General features: G+C 42.4%; 1 protein-coding gene across 1 annotated transcript in view; it reads left to right on the forward strand.

Moving 5' to 3' along the window:
* Nucleotides 1-16,954, forward strand: part of LOC149316087 (chemokine-like protein TAFA-5) — a 76,394-nt gene extending 59,440 nt beyond the window's left edge. Inside the window, exon 4 of the mRNA XM_089514779.1 lies at nt 15,857-16,954. Coding sequence (XP_089370905.1) covers nt 15,857-15,943 — 87 coding nt within the window. The 3' untranslated portion in view covers nt 15,944-16,954. The remainder of the gene's footprint in view (nt 1-15,856) is intronic.
* Nucleotides 16,955-23,041: the final 6,087 nt, after the last annotated feature.

The raw sequence follows: 23,041 nt of genomic DNA on the forward strand, positions 1-23,041 counted from the left end.
CTTCTATGTCAGTTTGACTATTTTCTCCAGCCCTTTTGCCTCCCTTAATATTGTCTCCCTCCCCCATGAAACTCAGGTTAAAGTCCTCCTGATCAAATTATTGAGACTGCTGGCAAAAACATTTCTTCCAACTGGCGTGAGATGCAACCCGTCCATTGCAAGAAGTCCCTCCTCATGGAACCGCAGCCCATGGTAGAAGAATCCAAATCGTTCTCGGCGGCACCATCTGCGGAGCCAGTTGTTCACATCCGCTATTTTCCTCTCTCTTCCTGGACCATGCCCTTCAACTAGCAGAACAGACGAGATGACAACTTGTGCATCCATTTCTTTCAGCTTCCTACCAAGAGCCTTGTAATCTCTTCTGATGTTCTGAAGGCTGTGTCTTGCAGTATCATTGGTTCCCACATGGACCAAATGGAAGGGGTATTGGTCAGTAGGCTTGACCAGTCTTGTCAGCCTCTCTGACACATCACGGATTTTTGCCCTGGGGAGACAGCACTCCTCTCGAGACATCTTGTCAGGCCTAGAAATCACTGCTTCTGTACCTCTCAGCAAGGAGTCCTCCACTATGACTACATGCCTTTTCCAAGGCTTAGCAGCGACTGTTCGCTGTGATGGAACTCTAAAGCTCCCCAGCTCCGTCTCTGAAGTCTGTCCATGCTGCTCTTCCTCATCCTCCTTGATAAGGGAAAGAGCTGTAGTTTAAACTACAGGTATGTTTATCTAATTCAATCATGTCCATTAATTTATTTAGCCATTCTTCAATTGAAGGTGTTGTTTTTCATTCCAGTATTTAGCTAGGACAATACACACAGCTCTCGCCATATATAGGATTAGCTTCCAATATTACATTTTTAATGTTTGGTTGAGAATTCAGGTAATAAAAAGTGAGTTTTTTCACTGTACTTAAGACTCTAGTGTTCACTGCATCAAAAGAAATGTCAGCAGTTGCCAAGGGTGAGAAACCCTTCAGATTTTCTACACTTCTATCTCTCCTAGCAAACCCTAGTCAACAATGCAGGTCAATAGTCAGAAAATCTGGAAAGAGCACTCCAACAACATTGGAGAACAAAGACTGGCCCGACTCTCTCCACTTGGCTCCTCCCAGAACACATAAGCAACTCAAGCCAGAGAAATGCTTAGGTGTGTATGAAAAAGGGACTGAAAGGGTGGGCGTTGGATGTGAGACAATGACTTGTAATTTAAATCTTCTTGGAAGGTACTAAAAAAATGATAATTTGCTTTGTGCTAACCAAGAATGAGAAATGAAAAGTTCACGCTTCGCTGGACGCATCTGCCTGTGAAAATTTATTTTATTTAGCAATTCTAATGGGTCAATTAAAATATATTAGCATGACAATTTCATTTCTTTTTTGATCAGTTACAAAGTAAACAGCAAATTTAAACCCTTAATCTGTGAAACAACCTTCAAGACACCCCAAAAGGAATTTAAGGCGGGAGGATGCTTATCACTGCCACACATCTGATGCAACACCCAGTGCACTTCCAGACAGAAAGCTCTTATGCAGCCAGTAATTGTTCTTTTGTTGTAAGCCAGAGGTGAGCAACTGTCTAAGATACACAAGACCTTGGAAGGCTCCATCATTGTTGTTGCCATTGTTGATGATGATGGTGATTAGCCAGAATTCACTAAGGCAGTCATAAATTAGTCACCTAGAGCTACGTGCTCATGATTGGTTTGTACTCATGATCCCTATGCTTAGGCTAGGGGATACATAGGGACTGTGAAAGTTCTCCAGTCTTCACTTACTGGATAGCAGCCCCTGCAATTGACAGGAGTCTGTTTGTAGGTTTTTGTGGGGTTTTCGGGCTATGTGACTGTGTTCTGGAAGAGTTTATTCCTCACGTTTCACCAGAAAACTCACTCCCATGCCAGCATTCTCTGAAGATGCCAGCCACAGGTGCTGGAGAAACATCAGGAATAAACTCTTATAAAACATGGCCACATAACCTGAAAACCCCACAAAAAAATTATGGATTCCGGCCATGAAAGCCTTCAAATTCACACAGGAGTCTGTTCCCCTGTCAGTCTGGAAGCATCTGACTGACCTTCCCACCTACCCTTCATGTGAGGGGGGATTGCAACAGGACTCTGACTCTGACTGTCGCAAAAGCATCACTCAAAGGAAGGGATGGAAATGCCCATCAGCTGTTTCCTGATTGACAGAGGAATAGACCTCCGTTGATCACTGTGGTTGCTCCTCAGTAAATGAAGAGGGTGGGATGTCAGTCCAGGAGACATGACTATGGTGGGTACATAGCTATGTAGCAGGATGATGATGATGATGATGATGATGATGATGATGATGATGACAATAATGGAGGCCTCAAAATGGCACTTTCCCCACCCCCTCTCTAAACTAAAGGCAGAATTTCGAAGACTGCCCACTCTTCAGGAGGTTTAGAGCTTTCTTTCTTTCTTTCTTTCTTTCTTTCTTTCTTTCTTTCGATTTGTGCTTTCTACTGTTCTGTCCATACAAAGACCAAGACATAGCTAAGTGTGGTCCTCTTTCTTCTTCTAAGTCTTCATGACTGCCAGACTCCCCACAGTACATGGCTATCTGCCTGTCATTTGTTTCATTTTTAAATCACCCAATAACCCGAATTTATTGGGCAGTGTTCAAACTAAAATCTTAAAAATTCAAAACAGTAACAAAATAAGTTAAACTCATCAGCAGCCCTTAACAAAATCAGAAGTAACACTAGTGGCAGGGATAAAAGAAAAGTGTGTAAGCACTAAAAACAGGTTCCAAATGCCCAGGGAAAATAAAAATGTCTTCACCAGAGACTGAAAAGAATATAGCATAGACCGCAGACACTGATAAAGGCATTCCACAGATGGGGTGCCACCACTGAAAATATGCACTCTCTTGCAGAAATCTACCTTTCCCCACTGGGTGGAACCACCTGAAAAAGGGTCTGATCACTTTATAATCTGGTTTCATTAAAAGAATAAAAACTACTTCAGATAACTCAGCCCCAAGCCATTTCTGGCTTTAAAAGTTAAGCCAATGCTTTGAATTGCATCCAGAAATGGATTGGCAGGCACTGCAAGTGAGGATGTCAATGTATTGGCATAATGTGATCGCATTCATGAGTCTCCATTAGCAATCTGGCCACCCTAAATTTAGGACTATCTGGAGTTTACAGGTCATTTTCAAAGACAAAAAACAAAACAAACTGGAAAGCATTCACAATGAAAAGGAGACAAAGTCCCATGTGCTATTTATTGTTTGTTGTTAACCTCCCTTGAGTTGATCTCGACACATGGTAACCCTGTGGATGAGATATCTCCAAGACTCCTCCTCCTCCGCTGCTCTGCTTAGTTCCTGCAAAAGTCATACCTGTGACCTTGATAACAGAGTCCATCTATCTAACCATGCAGCCTTCCTCTCTTTCTCTTCCCTTCCACCTTTCCTAGCATTATTGTTTTCTCCAGTGAGCCATGCCTTCTTATGATGTATCCAAAGTACAACAGCCTTGGTTTTGTCATCTTGGCTTCTATTGAGATTTGTGCCTTGATCTGCTCCAGGACCCATTTGTTTGTCTTTTTAGCTGTCCATGGGTTCCTCAGTGCTTTTCTCCAGCACCACATCCCAAATGAATACATTATCTTCCTATCTTCTTTCTTAACTGTCCAGCTCTCACATCCATAAATGGTAATAGGGAATATGATGGCTTGTATGATTCTAACTTTTGTGTTGTGATATACATCTTTGCATTTTAGGATCTTTTCTAGTTCTTTTGTAGCCACTCTCCCCATTCTTAATCTTTTTCTGATTTCCTGGCTGCAGTCCCCAATTTCATCCATGTTTGATCCCAGGTATGACAACTCTTTTACTATTCCTGTTTCTTCATTGTCTAGGCTGAATTTCTGTAGATTTTCCAGTCATTATTTTTGTTTTCTTTATGTTCAACAGTAAGCCTGCCTTTGCACTTTCTTCCTTAATCTTCCCTAGTAGTTCCAGGTCCGTAAGGTTTTCTGCTAGTATTACGGTGTTGTGTGTGTTAGAGAAAAAGATCTTTGGGATGGTTGATGTCTCTTGTTACCGGTGGTTCTGAACTGGTACCAACTGGAACAGATGTAGTCTTCTCAGCTACTCAATATCAAAGTAACTTCAACACAGATTTTCACTCAAATGAGGGTTTATTAACTTTGTTGCTATTTACACTTTACAGCAAGTTACTATACATCTATACTCTTTTAGAGTCCATGCTAAAAGCTTGAATGTGACATCAGTCTTTGTTCTCTCACAAGATCAACTTTCCCACCAAGTGGACACACCTCTTTCCCATGAAGTCACCATGCTACACAGGAGCATAACAATAATACATTTGTTGATATTATGTCTCAGCACATGTCCTTGAAGACTTGCTCTTCCGGGCCTAGACTTTCTGGCCTTCAACAGGAACCATTTTAAACCTTAGTTAACCATTGACACATCTGAACATTTTCAATACAATTTAGAAATATATTTTAACATGCCCCTCCAAAATGTACAGATGTGGAATAACACTGTGTATTTACATTTATATCTTTGTGGAGTTAAGGAACCATACCAATTGCACAAGAAAGTTGTTCATGTCTTTCTCCAGAAAGTGCCTTTGTCAAAACATCTGCCAAGTTATCCCTTGTGTCAATGTACTCTATCTTTAGGATACCATTCTGAACTAACTCTCTTACATTCTGGTACCTTACTCCAATGTACTTAGTCCTGCACTTCAAATTCTCAGCCTCTGCCATCCCAATACATGATTGTGAATCCTCAAAAACCAAAGTAGGCTCAGTGCAATTTTCTCCCAGATCACTTAACAACTGTCTAATCCAAACTATCTCTCCAGACAAATCAGACAATGCAGCAAATTCTGCTTCTGAAGTACTAAGTGCTACACAATTCTGTTTTCTACTTCTCCAAACAACTGGACTACCTGCAAACTTAATCACAATTCCTGTTATTGACTTCTTTTCTGCCTCACTTGCAAAAGAACTATCTGCGTAACACACTAGATTCTCTTCACTTCCTTGAAACACAAGCTTCTTGTTCTTGCTACCTTTCAAATACCTCAAAACATGTTTCACAGCCGTCCAATCATCCACCTTTGGACTATTTGCACTTCTACTCAATAAACCAACTGCAAAAGAAATATCAGGCCGTGTATTGTTAGCAATGAACAACAAACTACCAATTACACTTCTGTACAACTCAGGATTATCAAACAATTCAGCAGACTCTGCACTGGCATAACCAGGAGTCATTGGGCTTTTCACAGGCTTTGCATCCTGCAATCCACACTTCTCAATCAGCCTCTCAATCTTTTTCTTCTGACTCAACAGACATCTGCCATCATCTGTCCACTCTACTTCTATCCCTAGGTAAGCTTTCAGATTTCCCAAGTCCTTCAATGCAAACTTCTGAGACAATTCCTTTTGTACCTCTTGCACTTCTTGTTCTGAATTAGCTGTTACACAAAGATCATCCACATAAATCACAAGAACTACCCCTCCTCTAGTGTAAACACAAGCATCTGCAACACTTCGTTTAAACCCAAGCCTTTCAAGCTCAGCATGAATACACTGATTCCAGCAACGTGCACTTTGTTTCAAGCCATACAACGCTTTATTCAACTTACACACTTTTGTCTCAGTATTACTACCAAAAACCAGGAGGTTGTTCCATGTAAATTTCCTCCTCAAGCTTAGCATTTAGGTAAGCCGTCTCAAAATCAAAATGCCTTACCACTGTTCTTTGCCTCACAGCTAATGCAAGCACTAATCTCAAACTTTCTGGCTTTGCAGTAGGTGAGAAAGTTTTGTCAAAATTCTCAAACCTTTGCTGTGTGAACCCTTTAGCTACCAACCTGGCTTTGTACTTTTGACTATTATCAGGCATTTCCTTCTTCTTATAGACCCACTTGCAACCCACAACCTTGTGGTCTTTAGGCCTATCAACAATATCAAAAACCTGCTTCTCAACTAGAGACAAGAATTCTTGGTCCATAGCAGAAAACCATTTGTCTTTCTCCTCCTTAGGAAACTTCTGCAACTCTTCAAAACTCTCAGGCTCATCAGCCACTGCACAACAAGCAGTTGCAGTCTGAACAACAAATCTGTCAGGAGGCTTTCTCACTCTCTGAGACCTCCTAGGAATCAACACCTTTGTTCTACCTCTCTCATCCTCACTTTCTGAACTAGTTTGCACCTCAGTGTCCCTCTTTGACACAACTTCAAACTGACTTGTGGTGATGGGTGTGTGTAGTGTTGGCTGTGTTTGAGTGTGTTGTGAAGTACTGGGTTTCTCCTCCTCTGGAGACATTGTGGACATTGTGGGCTGTCTTACCCCTCCATTTCCAGCACTTTGCCCCAGTCGCAGAAACACTTCCTGATTGGAATGCAACCTCTCCCAGCCAGAATGTTTCTCAAAATTGGCACTTCTGGACAACAAAATTCTCCCATGACCCTGGTAAAATTTATAACTGTTGCCAGAATAACCCACAAACATCAACCTTTTCCATTTACGTTCACCCTTCTTTCTGAATTTTGCTGGCACAAACACATTTGCAAATTGCCCAAACACCCTCAGGTATTTTAAGTTTGGTGGTCTACCATGTAGCATCTGATAAGGTGTTTGCTTCACGGCTGAATTCCACACCCTATTTGCTATATGGTTAGCCATTAAAACTGCTTCACCCCAAAATTTTTCAGAAACATTAGCATCCAATAACATACAGTCTTTCATCTGCTTCAAAACACCAATACGTCTCTCTGCCAACCCATCTTCCTGTGGAACTGCAGGATTAGTGGTGTTGTGACGTATACCTTTCTTCTGCAACCAATTCTTAAGGTCAGAAGATAAAAATTCGCCTCCTCTGTCAGTGACCAAAGAACCCACTTTGTACTCAAATTGGCGCTCTATTTGATTCACCCAGTCTTTGAAGACTTCAGCAACCTCACTTTTCTCCTTCAAGACTTTCACATAGGAGTACCTTGTGTGCCTGTCTACAATTACCAGAAAATACTGACTTCCCCCAACAGTTTTAGTTAAAGGCCCAGCCAAATCAGCATGCACCACCTCAAACGGCCTTTTGGTGACACATTTTGTTTGCTTGGCCACTGGAAAAGCTTTCAATTTGATCTTACTGCAAACAGAACAATCAAGATGATTAGGACAAGAATTCATTTTGAACTCAGGACAAACCTCTCCTAGCTTTTCCAAACCTGAAAACCCTATATGACCAAACACTCTGTGAAAATAATGTGCACAATCTGCATGTAAAGGCACATTACTGACACTGGCACACTCAGCTTTGTCAAGCATAAAATACAATTTATTTTTCTTTTGTGCTTTTGCACATACCTTGTTCCCTTTGCTAATTATGCATTTATCTCCTTCAAATTTCAAAGCATACCCATCTGTTGTTAATGCAGACACACTAACAAGACAATTCTTCAATTTGGGAACACACAAAACATTTTCAAAATCTTCCCCAAAACTAGGAACATGTACAGTACCCATATGTTTTACCTCTCTGGGAACACCATCAGCCATTGCAACAGACTGAACATTTGACACAGACTTAGCTTTCAAGAGCTTATTGTCATTACACATATGGTTAGAAGCCCCAGAATCCAGCATCCAGACTGAACTCACTGTGGCTGCTTGATGGGCTTTGCAGTCATTGTCCCCAGCCACAACTGCCGCTCCACTCCTGCAACTAGCACCTTTTCCCTGCTTCTTCTTCGATGCTGCCAACTTCCAACAGTTCTTTTGGACGTGCCCTGGCTTCTTGCAATAGAAACAAGACTTGGACACTGCAGCCTTCTCCTGCTGGCAATTCTCCACAACCTCCAGTGGGTTGAATACCTTTGGTATCTGTCGCTGCTGCCTCTGGAGCCCTTCTGACTTCCGTCGCTGGCTCTCCTCCAAGACGCGCGCCGACACCAACTCAGCAGTCATCTGGTCTTCAGCCATCCCTTGGAAGCTATGCAATATGTGCTCAAAGTCTTGGGACAAACTCCCAAGCAAGATGTACGCCTTTTGCTCCTCAGGCAAGGTGACACCTCTCAGCTGCACTTGTGCAAACAGGTCATGCATTTCCTCCAAATGCTTCTCAGGATCTTGGTTACTTTGCATCTTGCAAGCATATAACCTTTTGCAACAGAGCATCCTGGACAAGGCAGTGCTACTTTCATGCACATTCTTCAAAGTGTCCCAGACAGCTTTAGCACTAGTCTTGAGCCTCACATGATTAATCTGGTTAGGCTCAACAGTGAGTAAAATTGTAGCTCGTGCCTTTGAATCATCAGCACGTGTAGCATCAGTAGGACCTTGTTCCACAACACGCCAGAGACCCTCACGGACCAACAGCGATTCTGTGTAAACAGCCCAAGAGCTGTAATTGTTGTTGTTTAACTTGGGAAATCTTGCTGCCGCCTCCATGATTCAAAGCAAACGGCAAAACAGCCAAGAGTCCCAGCAAAATGTCCAACAAACACTGTTATCTTCCCATTTGCCTCCCGGCACAGGACAGATGAACAACACAGAGCTAACTTACAGCTGGAAGAAAAACTCCACAGCAGATTCTCAGTGGAACAGGAACTTCAGCAACAGCAGACCCTCCAGAAGACCATCTCAGCACACCAGCTTGGCAACCATCCTGGGAACCATCCTCAGGCAAACCATCTCGGCAACCATCCTAACCATCCTCTGCTACCACTTGTTAGAGAAAAAGATCTTTGGGATGGTTGATGTCTCTTGTTACCGGTGGTTCTGAACTGGTACCAACTGGAACAGATGTAGTCTTCTCAGCTACTCAATATCAAAGTAACTTCAACACAGATTTTCACTCAAATGAGGGTTTATTAACTTTGTTGCTATTTACACTTTACAGCAAGTTACTATACATCTATACTCTTTTAGAGTCCATGCTAAAAGCTTGAATGTGACATCAGTCTTTGTTCTCTCACAAGATCAACTTTCCCACCAAGTGGACACACCTCTTTCCCATGAAGTCACCATGCTACACAGGAGCATAACAATAATACATTTGTTGATATTATGTCTCAGCACATGTCCTTGAAGACTTGCTCTTCCGGGCCTAGACTTTCTGGCCTTCAACAGGAACCATTTTAAACCTTAGTTAACCATTGACACATCTGAACATTTTCAATACAATTTAGAAATATATTTTAACAGTGTGTGTATCTTCGATCGTTGATATTCCTTCCTCCTATTTTATTTTCCTCCTCCCATGTGCTAATGGTCTAAAACTTTGATTTCTTTAAAAGCACAATATGTTTGGGCCTTATCACCAATTGGTCTTCTTCAGGGGTATTTAGTTCTCATAAATTTCTGGAGTTCAAGTCTGCACTCTCTATACAAAAGGAACTCTACTCTTCCCAGAAGGCACCTGGCTTCATTTCTGCCTCTGAGGGAAAGCAGGAGGTAGGGCTTCCCATCTGCCCTACACAAAGGAACTCTACTCTTCCCAGAAGGCACCTGGCTTCATTTCTGCCTCTGAGGGAAAGCAGGAGGTAGGGCTTCCCATCTGCCCTACACAAAGGAACTCTACTCTTCCCAGAAGGCACCTGGCTTCATTTCTGCCTCTGAGGGAAAGCAGGAGGTAGGGCTTCCCATCTGCCCTACACAAAGGAACTCTACTCTTCCCAGAAGGCACCTGGCTTCATTTCTGCCTCTGAGGGAAAGCAGGAGGTAGGGCTTCCCATCTGCCCTACACAAAGGAACTCTACTCTTCCCAGAAGGCACCTGGCTTCATCTCTGCCTCTGAGGGAAAGCAGGAGGTAGGGCTTCCCATCTGCCCTACACAAAGGAACTCTACTCTTCCCAGAAGGCACCTGGCTTCATCTCTGCCTCTGAGGGAAAGCAGGAGGTAGGGCTTCCCATCTGCCCTACACAAAGGAACTCTACCTTTCCCAGAAGGCACCTGGCTCCATCTCTGCCTCTGAGGGAAAGCACAGGTAGGGCTTCCCATCTGCCCTACACAAAGGAACTCTACTCTTCCCAGAAGGCACCTGGCTTCATTTCTGCCTCTGAGGGAAAGCAGGAGGTAGGGCTTCCCATCTGCCCTACACAAAGGAACTCTACTCTTCCCAGAAGGCACCTCGCTCCCTCTCTGCCTCTGAGGGAAAGCACAGGTAGGGCTTCCCATCTGCCCTACACAAAGGAACTCTACTCTTCCCAGAAGGCACCTGGCTTCATTTCTGCCTCTGAGGGAAAGCAGGAGGTAGGGCTTCCCATCTGCCCTACACAAAGGAACTCTACTCTTCCCAGAAGGCACCTGGCTTCATCTCTGCCTCTGAGGGAAAGCAGGAGGTAGGGCTTCCCATCTGCCCTACACAAAGGAACTCTACCTTTCCCAGAAGGCACCTGGCTCCATCTCACTCTCCTGCTGGTCCCAGAATTCTCCACAGGAAGAAGGACAAGTATAACCTGTGCTCCCTGGAAGAACTTCCTGCTTGCATCGGACTCGTCCCCAGAAGGACTGAGCTGGCAATATTATTATTGTTTTTGTCATTATTGTTATTGTTGTTGTTGTTGACCTTTAATTGTAAAGCCAGCTTCACCTCTTTCTTTCCTCTGTGAACCCCATCCTTCCCATGGCTCGCCACATTTCTCCTAACCTGATCCCCATTCGGCCTCTCCCGGTCTCCCTGCTTCCCTTCCTCTGTTCCCTCTGGAACTGCCGCTCTGCTGCCCCTAAAGCAACAGCAATCCACGACCTTTTTCTCTCCAAATCCCTTAATCTCCTTGCTCTCACAGAAACCTGGCTCCCAGCCCATGATACTGCAACCTCCGCTGCCCTTTCTTTTGGTGGTCTCTCCTTCACCCACACAAGCCGTCCTGAGGGTCGAGGAGGAGGGGTTGGTATCTTGCTATCTAACTCCTGCCAGTTTCAAGTTTTATCTTTTCCCCCCAGCTATCGTTTCTCTTCCTTTGAGTTTCATCCTATTAGACTCTTTTCTCCTCTACAGCTCCGGGTTGCAGTCATCTATCGCCCTCCTGGTTCTGCCACCCAGTTCCTATCTGACTTTGAATCATGGCTGACATTCTTCCTTTCAGATTCAGTCCCCACTCTGATCCTAGGTGACTTCAATATCCACGTTGACGATTCCAATAACCCTACAACATCTCGCTTTAACTCTCTGCTAGCTTCTTTTGGCCTCCAACCACACTCCAACTCTTCAACTCATTCTCTTGGTCACTGTCTTGACCTAGTTCTTGCTGCAAACTGCGCCATTTCTGACTACCTGGCACTTGACTTTCCACTATCTGACCATCATTTAATCTCCTTTGCTCTCACTTATACTCCTCCTCCTCGCCATACTATTCAACGCCTTTTTCGTGATCTTCAATCTGTTGACTCTAACCATCTTGGTCTGACCCTGGATTCATCTCTCTCTTCCCTAAATCTCGGGGATTCTGCTGATTCAGCTATGTCTTTATTTAACTCCACTCTTTCCTCAACTCTTGACCATTTTGCCCCTGTCTCTGTACGCACTTCTTCCTCTAAGACTAGGCCTCAGCCCTGGCTTACCCCCAACATTAAGTTTCTCCGGTCCTGCTCTAGAGCGGCCGAACGTCTTTGGAGAAAGTCCAAAGAGTGGGCTGATTTTATCCATTTCAAATTCGTTCTTTCGTCCTTCTCACGCGCCCTATCTATGGCTAAACAGAATTATTACAAATCATTGATCTCTGCCAATGAGAGGTGCCCGCAGCGTTTGTTCTCCACCTTCAACTCTTTGCTTAAACCTCCCTCTCCTCCTGTCTCTTCATCTTTCTCTCCTAATGACTTTGCTAACTATTTCATCTCTAAGATTACCACTATTCGCTCTGAGATAGTCCCTCCTGATTCTTCTTCTGCTCTTAATCTTCTATCGCCTTCGCCTAACAAATTTAATCTTCTATCGCCTTCGCCTAACAAATTTTCTGTCTTTCCTCCTGCCTCCTTGGATGAACTCTCTACACTTCTGAACTCTTCCAAACCTGCTACCTGTCCTCTTGATCCTATTCCTACTCGTCTTCTAATCTCTATAGCTCCCTCCTTTCTGCCCTCGCTTCTCCATATCTTCAATCTCTCTCTCTCTACAGGCTCCTTCCCTTCGGACTTCAAACATGCTCTCATTTCCCCAATTCTGAAAAAACCTTCTCTTGACCCCTCCTCTTTGTCTAGCTATCGTCCGATTTCTCTTCTCCCCTTTCTTTCTAAGGTTTTGGAACGGGTTGTTTATTCACGCTGTCTCAAGTTTCTCGAAACCAACTCCATCCTTGATCCCTATCAGTCTGGTTTCCGCCCAAGGCATTCCACAGAGACAGCTCTCACAAAGATCTCGAATGACCTTTTACAGGCCAAGGCTAATGGCCTTTACTCTGTTCTCATTCTTCTCGATTTGTCTGCAGCCTTCGACACTGTTGATCACTGTCTCCTAATTGACATACTCTCTGACCTTGGGTTCTCAGACTCTGTTCTCGACTGGTTTAGATCTTACTTGTCCGGCAGATCTTTTGCAGTAGTTGCAGGGGGTCAGACTTCTTCTCCTGTTCCCTTATCTGTTGGAGTTCCCCAGGGCTCTGTTCTGGGTCCCCTTCTGTTTTCTCTCTACACACTGTCCTTAGGAAAACTCATCAGCTCTTTTGGTTTTTCCTACCATCTGTATGCTGATGACACCCAGCTGTATCTTTCTGCCCCTGACCTTTCTCCAAGGCTTGAACAGCAAGTCTCGTCTTGCCTTACAGCTGTCTCACAGTGGATGCGCCATCGGCGGTTGAAGCTCAACATGTCCAAGACGGAGCTTCTTGTCTTTCCTCCTAAGCCCAACCTTCAACACTCCTTTTCTGTCTCTGTGGACAACATTTCCATTCAACCAGTCCAGCAAGCCCGCAGTCTTGGCTTTATCTTTGACTCTTCTCTGTCGTGTATCCCTCAGATCCAGACCACAGCCAAGGCTTGTAGATTCTTTTTGTACAATATTGCCAAAATCCGACCATATCTCTCCGCCTCTACTGCCAAGATCCTGGTCCATGCCCTAGTGATCTCACGTCTTGATTACTGTAATGTCCTCCTGGCTGGACTTCCTCTTTCTCACCTCCGTCCTTTAATCTCTGCCCAGCATTCAGCTGCACGCATTATCACTTCCACCCACCGCTCTGACCACATCTCTCCTGTGTTGGCATCCCTTCACTGGCTCCCTCTCCCTTTCCGCATTCAGTATAAGCTCCTGCTGTCGACATTCAAAGCCCTCCATGGACTGGCCCCTCCTTACTTATCAGACCTTCTTTCTCCTCACCTTCCCACTCGGGCCCTCCGTTCTGGTAGTCAAGGGTTCCTGTCTCAGCCCATGATTTCCTCTGCCCCATCCCGGATTCGCCCCTTTTCACTTGCTGCCCCTCACTCCTGGAACCTTCTTCCCCCACAAGCAAGAGTCATCGCTTCTTTAACCAGCTTCAAAACGGAGTTGAAAACCATCCTGTTCAGAGAAGCCTTCCCAGACTTCGCATAATTGTTGCTTACTATCCGATGTTCTGTTGTTGACTGTTTATTGATCCATTTCCTGTATTGCTATGTACTGTATATGTATTATCCTACTTGTGAGTATGTATTTTCCCTGGATAATGATTAACCTTCCATTTTGAAGCCAAGCCCTCCCTCCTGTCCATCTGCCTTGGTCCAGGCCTCGGAGGTTGAGAGGAACTGCTGGACCTCTTACCCTTTCCCGTCACCACTCCCTTCTCCCTCTGTGTCATGTCTTTTTAGATTGTAAGCCTGAGGGCAGGGAACCGTCTAACTAAAAAGATTGCATGTACAGCGCTGTGTAAATTTACAGCGCTTCATAAATAAAGGTTAATAATAATAATAATAATAATCTTTGATTATGAGAAGAAAGGATATATATGTATGAATAACTGCTGACCTTTGTCCAGGTGAGATCATAAGTGGAAGTCAACAAATGTAGAACTCGGTGCCATTTTCATGTTGGTGACATGTAATACCACATTCCCAGCTAACCTTTCCAAAGATGCCATGCAGATGTTGAAAAACATGGGGCATAAAATTGAGCCCTATGGAACTCATAACATGTGTGCCAAGAGACAAAACACTAATGTCCCAGAACCAACTTCTGGATTTACAGCGCTGTGTAAATTTAGAGCACTTCATAAATAAAGGTTAATAATAATAATAATAATAATAATAATAATAATAATAATAATTTGATGAGCCACACTGGAAAAGAGCCTTGGTAATATAGTGAACCACATCCCAACTGACATAAGCAGACCAAGGGAATGCCATGAGCAATGGTACTGAAAGCCACAGACAGAGTCAAAAGAATCAACAGGGTTCAGTTTGCACTACACAACATGGGATGTTATCAGACAAGGGAAATTGGAAGTATAATCCAATGGCAATCTGAACGCAATCATGGAGTTTCATGTTATTGCGTGATAGACTACCACACACAATTTCAGGCAATGGGAAGTCAGTCCGAACACAATCATGAGGTTTCACATTATTGCATGAGAGGTGATCACATGCAATTTTGGGCAATGGCAAGCTATTTTCGGGCAATGGGAAGTCAGTTCGAATGCAATTCGAATTCACGTAAATTAGCTGAACTAGCGAATTCACGTGAATGCATTCTGGCCCCACTTTCTTTTCATTCGAAATTAAGAGAAATTCCTCCCATGTGATAAACTCCATGGTAGGTAGTTTGCAGCCTTACTTTTGGGTAAAATATAGTTTAGATTAACTATAAAACCTGACTTTCTTAACATTTTCACATCTCTACTTGGAATATCACCTGCTTGCTCTTTCTAGTTAAGTTCAAACTCATTTCTTGATATTATTGTTATAACTTCTATTATTATGTGAATAATAATAGACTTTCATAGGTCCAAAATACAATGGACTTTCATAGGTCCAAAATACACTGAAGAAATAATCCAGTTTGAGACCACTTTAGCTGCCCTGGCTCAGTGCCAAGGAATCCTGGAAATTGTAGTTTATTGTGGCACAGGAGCTCTCTGACAGAGAAGGCTAAATGTCTCACTAAGCTACAATTCCCAGAATTCCCTAGCACTGAGCCAGGGCAGTTACAATGGTCTCAAACGAGATTATTTCTGCAGTGTGTTCTGGACCATTGACTGAGGAAGTATACCAAGTCTACAAAAGCTTATGCTACAACTTCTTTCCCAAAGTTAAACTCAAAGGTGCTACAAGATCCCTTTGCATATTGATATTCCAGACTAACACAGCTATGTCTCTGAATACTATTATTATTGCCATTTTCACAACTCCATTACTAGGAAACTTACCTCAATTTCCAATACATCCCTTAAACTTTCCAGTCAGTGTCACAATCAGGCTAGAAAAAAGCAGAATTTTGTTACACCCTGAGATGCTCCATTCCCATATTTGAAGGCACTCTTTGATTTAAATCATGTTCCATAAAGTTTGCTGTAATCATTCAGAACATCAACAATTAAAATAAACAAAAGTCAGAAGTCTTTTTCTATTTATTTCTTTACAAGTCTCAGACTCCTGCTTTAAGACCAGGAAACATGACCATTTAAAACAAACGTATCCTTACAAGAAGTCCCTAAATCAAACGAGATTTATTTGTGCCTGGGACAAAATAACAGAGAAGGTGCTTGAAATGTTGCTTTTCTATACTGCAAAAGATGCTAGAATGGGGAATTATAAAATCATTCAGCAAGGATTTTTCTCCCCTTCCTGGCAGGTGTTTGGCTTATTGAACTCACTTTCTTTCATTCTCTCTCTCTCTCTCTCTCTCTCTCTCTCTCTCTTGTTTTTTTTAAAGGTCATTTATTTGCTGGCTTTTAATCTCTCACTTATTTTGATTATGATCCATGTTTGCCTGCTGTTTTGTGTTCATTTATTGTACTGAATCATTGTTTTGCTTATCTTGTTCTATCCTGCTTAGGGATTTTAATAGAAAGGCAAGATAAATAGATGTTTAATAAGTAATAGCCTCAATGATTTTGGACAGAAGGTCCTTCGAGATGGTTTTCTGCGTAATAAACCTTAATAAAAAGGTCCCACAAGGCATGGATGGTATCAGGGGTGGAAAATTTCATTACAGTATATTTTCTTGCAGGAAAAGAATGTCACTGTTTTGTCTCTGGGGATTCGTGTAACTTCATTTCTCAGAGCAAAGTTTAGCTATTTGTCCCTCAGCTAACATAGTTTACAGAGGACAGTGTCCTACTTGCAGGAATTCTCTCATTAAAAGGCTGCCCAATGTGACTCCGGTTTAAAAGGTTAGGGTTAAATTGAATTGTTAGCCCCAACTACAGTAGATCCATGGAAGCAATGAAAACCTCTACACCAACACTTATGCAAAAGCTCCATTGATTTAGTGGAATTTTCTCTAGATTTAGGCCAAAATACAAGAAGACAGAAAAGTAGAAACCTTGAAATTTCCTATCAACAGTTAGTAACTGGAAAGTTATTTAGGTGGTTAGAATTTCCTGATTGGATGTACAACATACCTCAGTCAACAAGCCTCTGACAGTGACATTCCTTTTGCAAAGGTTTTTTTGCTCACACAGCTAATCCTTTTCTTCCTTTTCCTCAGTGTAATTTGAGGTTTTTTTTAGCAGCATTAGCATTGGAAGGGTGGTGAAGAAAGCTTGGAGAAACACACACTTTTGGTATTGGGCTGCAGCACTGTGTCTGCAGTAAACAATACAATAAACAAAGGATGAGCTGGAAAAAAAGTGGAGTTGTATTTAGTGAATCCTACTGTAGCTATGTTTGCTCACCTACAGAATCCCTTACTGAATATATGTTAAGAGCAAATCAGAGAGAAAAGGGGACAGCAGATAAGCCTACGCCATCAGTTATACTCTGCATGTATTTAAAAATATAGGTTTATAAATTTGGCCACCAAAATGGAAGAAAAAGGCATCCCTGGATCCATTTCGGAAAGTCTCTAGAAAGTTCAAAATGTTTTTTTCTATTTATGCAAGGTTTATTTGACATGGTTGTTTCATCTCATATGTACATATTGTTAGTGCTGAATAAAAAGGTGTTGAAACATGTTGAGCTCCTATTCTTTTTTGTGGTATAGCAACCTATTCTTATTCTATCCATGCTGCTTCTGCTTTGGTACCAAATTTTCTGTTAAAGAAGCAATCCTTAGGAACACATCTACTTGCCTGTCTTTCTATATCAGTTATACATAAGTTTTTCTAGCTAAACATTTGCATATTTATGCACGCTTTTGTTCTCCCCCTCCCCCCTTTTTTGTAATGTAGATCTATTGGGGGGGGGGGTCATTAATAACTGCTCTAACCTTACCAAACATCATATTGCTTAAACTCTTTGCCTCTTAGTTCTAAAGCTAGAATCTCCAACATGATGGTCGTAGATGTCCCTGCACCTACATGTCATCCTGAGAAGTTTACCTGGCATTTTCCCTATGAAAGGAAAAAAGAGCATTTTCTCATGGCGACTTCGTCCAAGTCACAATCTCTCAGCCTCAGGCAAAGGCAAACTCACTCTGAACAAATATTGCCTCAAAACCCCCATGATGGTTTCCCTTAGAGTCACCATAAGTTGAAAATGACTTGAAACCAGGGGCATCACTAGGAAGGTGCAGGGATTCAGGCCACACCAGGTGACACCTTTACTGGGGTGACACCACTGCTTCCCCAAAATCTACGTTTTGGCAGAAAATGGCTGTGGTGCTCACTTGTGTCCATTTAAAATGGTGAAGAGATTGTGTAAGTTGGGTAAGGAGAAAAAAGAGGCCCCAGATTTATTTATTTATTTGTTTTTTAAGAAAAATTAATAATTTTTTAAAAACATTTTTTTTTAATTTTTAAAAATTTATTTAAAAACATCACCTCTTACAAACGTTTAACTTTAACCACATGAAACTATGTACATGTTAATAAAATTAGGCTGTGTGCATGATATCATAATTTAAAGGTATCATTTTAATTTTGCTAGTTGTTTCTATCACAATTGTTACTATTACGTTTCAGTGACAGTACAATGTAATGTTACAATTAATGTGTAACATTAGTACAAAAAACATTACTAAGGATTGTGTTTGTTGTGGTATGAGAGGAGGGCAATGGGGAGGGCAACACCATGAGTTACCGCACTGGGTGATGCCAACCCTAGCGCCACCACTGCTTGAAACCACAGAACAACAAATAGGATGAATACTTACTGAAAAATGGAGGGAGGGTACCAATCCACTCCACTCCATTTTTTGTCACAGTTTCCCCCTCCCACACACCTTTTCAACTTATTGGAGAAATTTCTCCTTTCACTTGAATATGACAGGAAAAAAATCGCCCCAGTCTGCTGGATCAATTGCTCCATTCTCTTGTCAGTGTGAAAAAGAACAATGCTACCATCAACAAGGACACTATGGCTACTGCCACACTGCAGAATGAACACAGTTTGACATCTGTCATGGCTCCATCCTGTCTTGTTGGGGCACTGGATTTCTCTGACAGAGAAAGCTAAATATCTCAGAAAACTACAAATCCCATAATTCCATTTCATGGAGCTATGGCAGTTAAAACAGTTGCACTTTTTTTGCAGTGCAGATGAAAATGCGGGGTTGTTCTCACCCACCACCATAATTTTTCAGCATGGCAGCATCCTACTGTCCCAGTTCACACTTGATCTTAGCCAAAAAGCCGAGAAGCATAGTAAAGAAATCCCACACCCACCAAGAACTGTGAGGCAGTAGGATCTTTGCAGAAAGGGGCTTTATCCCTCCAACTTTTCTTTTCTTTCCTTTTTTTAGAAGGACATGCATGGTGTAGTGGTTTGACTGTGGGACTGCAACTCTGAAAACCAGGGTTTGAATCCCAGCTCGGCCATGAAACCTACTGGGTGACCTTGGGCAAGTCATATACTCTCAGCTTCAGGGAAAGGCAATAACAAACCTTCTCTGAACAAATCTTGCCAAGAAAACCCCATGATAGGTTCACCTTAGGGTTGCCATAAGTTGGAAATGACTTGAAGGCACATAACAACAACAACAAAAACAACGGCTTGCCTACCCCCATTATTCAAGTGAATATAGACATTTTGCCATCTGGTTTTATTACAGAAAGACAATGTTCAAACATGTTTTTGAAAAAAATACACATTCTATCTAATTCATGAACTCACTTCCAAGATTCTCTCTACAGACAACTAGTCTATTAGCAGCAGCAGCAGCAGCAACAACAAGAGCAACAACACATGCCACATTTCTCCATGACATCTTACTGAGACTTATATTCTTGGATAGAATCTGAATTTCTGTTGGTTCAAAAGTCCATTCAGTAACATCTGGGGCAATGTGAAACTAAGAACTGCAATTTCTTTGTCATAGCTACAGAGAGTGACTGCAGGTATAGGTAACATAAATAGGAATGAGCAGCATTACGGGCTCATGCCGAGGGTCCAACTACAAAACAAGTGCAGGTAAGATGGAATTGGTGTGATATCTGCCATTAAAATAAGAGCCACTTTGGTACCCCACCAACTGTAAGGTCTTTGCTTCCCATCAGCTACCTTTCTTTCCCAAGTCCTTTGCTGCAGCTTCTTTATCCCATGCCAGAGGTCACCGCACATGATGGATGGTGGAGCTGTTGTAAAGCAGCTTGCCACATGGACAGTATTGAATCTGTTACGATCATGAATCTTGATCTATGAATAGTGACAGCCAACTGATTGGAGGACATTTCTGGCTGGCTGCATGGAATGAAGTGGGAGCGGTATTCTATAATGAGGATTAGGACTGTATTAAGAGATAATGCCAGCCGAACAGAAGAATGCCTCATGATAATGCCCTCTTTTTCAGCCACATAAATTTCCAGGCAGAATCAAGACATTTCCCATTTTATCACATTCCATCACAATCCTTTTATTTCGGCTGCACTTAATGATAGATAATCATTGCAGCTGACAGGTGCCAGTATAGCAGAAATGACAGCTGCTCACTGGCCTTTTATTAAGGAACTGCTTTCAGACCATCCACAGAATTATTGTTGACTTCACCCCACTAGATGAAGAATATACCCAAATCTTACTGTGTCAGAAGCACACACAAGGGAGCACCCTTTGAGAGACAAGGTGGGTTTTTGCCAAATGCAAGGCTATACTTGGTTTGAACATTTATTTCAGGGTAAAAACAGTGAGCAGTTTAGAAAGTGTGTGAAGCAGTCACTTGCAAATCTTTCTCTCTCTCTTTTTCTCACATACTTTGGGCAGCTGATTACAGTCCACTTGTCATGTTACTATAACGATCCATTTAATTTTATTTTAATATTATAACTTACTGTGCTTTTTAAATAATGTCAGCAGCATTGGATCTCAAGTGTTGGGATGAAAGGGGGAGTATATAGCTTATTGCCTGTTTTATTGAACCCTTTTTTGTATTATTATTATTAAGCTTTATATATAGCGCTGTAAATTTACACAGCACTGTACATACAATCTTTTAATTAGACGGTTCCCTGCCCTCAGGCTTATTGTTATGTATTATTTATATGTATTATGCTATTAATTCTTAGATTGTACACCATGGGCAGGTTTACTCTTATCTATCTTATTGTTTGTATGTAGAGTGCTGTGCAAATCTACAGTGCTATATAAATAAAGCATAATAATAATAATAATATACTGAAAGTTCAGAATAATTATGAACCCATGTTAACTTTCTATATGTCCACATCCATTGTTGACAACAGGACTTCAAAGATGTGCAAGAGGTAGGTGTGAAAAGGTGGTGCAGGAGGAGGTTCAGGTTGAGCGGGCAAGGGAGAAGACAGGCGGGTAGGAGGGCCCAGGGATGTGCTAGAAGGAGGAAGTAGAGGGAGGAGACAAGGCGACACAGGCGGAGAAACGAAAGGAAGAGGCAGACACGCTTGGGGCAAAGGGGAGGTACCCGGGGCCCTTATAAGGAAGAAGCGTGAGGCGTTCAGGAGGAGGAGATCACGCAGAAGATGGGGCCATGAAGAGGCGGACAGACAGGGGAGAGCACAAGTAATTAGAAGCCCCCCTTCGGTTGGGGTGTCCCATTAGCCTACAGTCTGCTCATGGGTGCCCTCGGATTGGACCTCATCAAGCTGTCAAATTAGTCGACCCCCGGTGGAAAGGCAGCTTGGAAGATGACTATGGGAATCCTGGTTGGGGCCGAGCGGGCTGAAGTCAATCTAATCTAGAAGGGACCTGATGGGACCTAAGAGGAGAGAAGTGGGAACATGGTCCACAGCCGATGGAAAGGGAGTAAGCCGAGCTTGAACTTTTGGAGAAGGCATTTTCATAGTCCATTGAGAAATAGACCAATAGAGACTGGGTGGGAGAGCCTAACGACTCTGGCTTGTTGAGAGACCAAGAGTCGGGTCAGTGCTGTAACTAGACCCGAGTCCCGACAGACACAGTTATTGTGTGTAAAGAGGAGTGAAACTAACTACTTCATTAAAGTGCACAGCATCCCGGTGGTCTATGCATCTGTTTGTGTCCAGCAGGAAACCCTTATGGAACCCAAAACCCCTAACCTTACGGCCGGAGCGCAAGCCCCACCCACAGTAGGGTATATAAGATAGGATATTGTCCAGTGATGCTTCGGTCTTTCTTGGCTGTTCTATGCAAAATGACAATCTTGGAGGTGAATCTTCGATCTCCAGAAAATGTTTCACTTCCCTTGCTTCACTTTGGAGCCCATTCTTCTGGATAGCACAATTCAAAAAAGATATTAAGAAGCTGGTAACATGTCCAGAAGCAGCTGGCTAACATGATCAAAAGTCTGGAAACCAAGGCCTATGCAGAACAGCATAGGGTTATGTGTAGGTATAGTTTAGGAGATTATCTCACATCTATTTTTGCCCGATTTGGGCACAGGCTTGGCACAGGCTTGAATGGGTGAAAATGGATCTTATTGCACGCCTTTTTGTTTTTTGCCCAACTCAGCTGCATTGTGTACCTGATATGGACTCCTGGCATACTTTTTCAACCTACTGTCCTTCAAAAGGAGTCTGGGTTAGGTACACAATGCAGCTGAGTTGGGCAAAAAGGCATGCAATAAGATCCATTTTGACCCATTCAAGCCCATGCACAGCCCATGCCTGGATCAGGAGAAAATAGATGTGCGATAATCTCGTCAGAGAAAATTGAGATGTGATATGATAGGAACAACAAGCTTCTTTTATGCTGCTCCAGAGACTAGACTATGAGTCAATGGGTTCAAAATACAAGAAAAGAGATTACACCTAAATATTAAGGAGAATATCTTTACTGTACTTTACTTGAAAGCTAGTGAATGGCACAGAGCATGTTGATGGCTTACAATTTTTTATCCTGTTCTTTTCCCAAGACGTTTGAAGTAACATACTGACAGTTAACAGGCAGCTCAAAGTGAGGAAACAACAGTTAGCAGATGTTCCACCAAATCCAGATCTGCTTAACTTCAGACAGCCTTCCCCAGCTCAACAACTTCCAGATATTTTAGACTATTATCCCCAACTATTGGTTGTGCTAGCTGAGGTCTATCAGAGTTTTATAGACCCTTTTCTAGGCAGGATTAATATTATCACTTACATGCATGAGTCACTTTCATGTTTCCAGCATTCAAATCAATTTGCATTTGGTAAAAACAGATCTTCAGACAGTACTAATCAATTCATAAGAATGGCAGTTTTTAAGTCCTGTGAGCTATTATGGCTATGAAAACCCTTAGGAAACACAAACTAACCACACAACCATCAGAACTGCATATTCAAGAGTATTTCCTGATCCCATTCACAAGAACATAAACACTGACTAGCAAGATAAATGCATCTAGATTAGCATCTTTACCAGTGCTCAGACAGATGTTTCATATAAAAACCATGAAATATGGAGTTGCCTGTACCATGTTCCTCTCCATTAGCTGGCATGGAACCATAAAATCATAGAGTTGAAGGCCTTATGAACCAGCTATTCAATTTCTTTGGTGATTGGGGGAAATTCAGAATTAGAACATCCTCAA

The sequence above is a fragment of the Sceloporus occidentalis genome, unplaced genomic scaffold (assembly GCF_023333645.1).
Source record: "Sceloporus occidentalis isolate IW3139 unplaced genomic scaffold, rSceOcc1.0.p SCAF_3, whole genome shotgun sequence".
Lineage (NCBI taxonomy): Eukaryota > Metazoa > Chordata > Lepidosauria > Squamata > Phrynosomatidae > Sceloporus > Sceloporus occidentalis.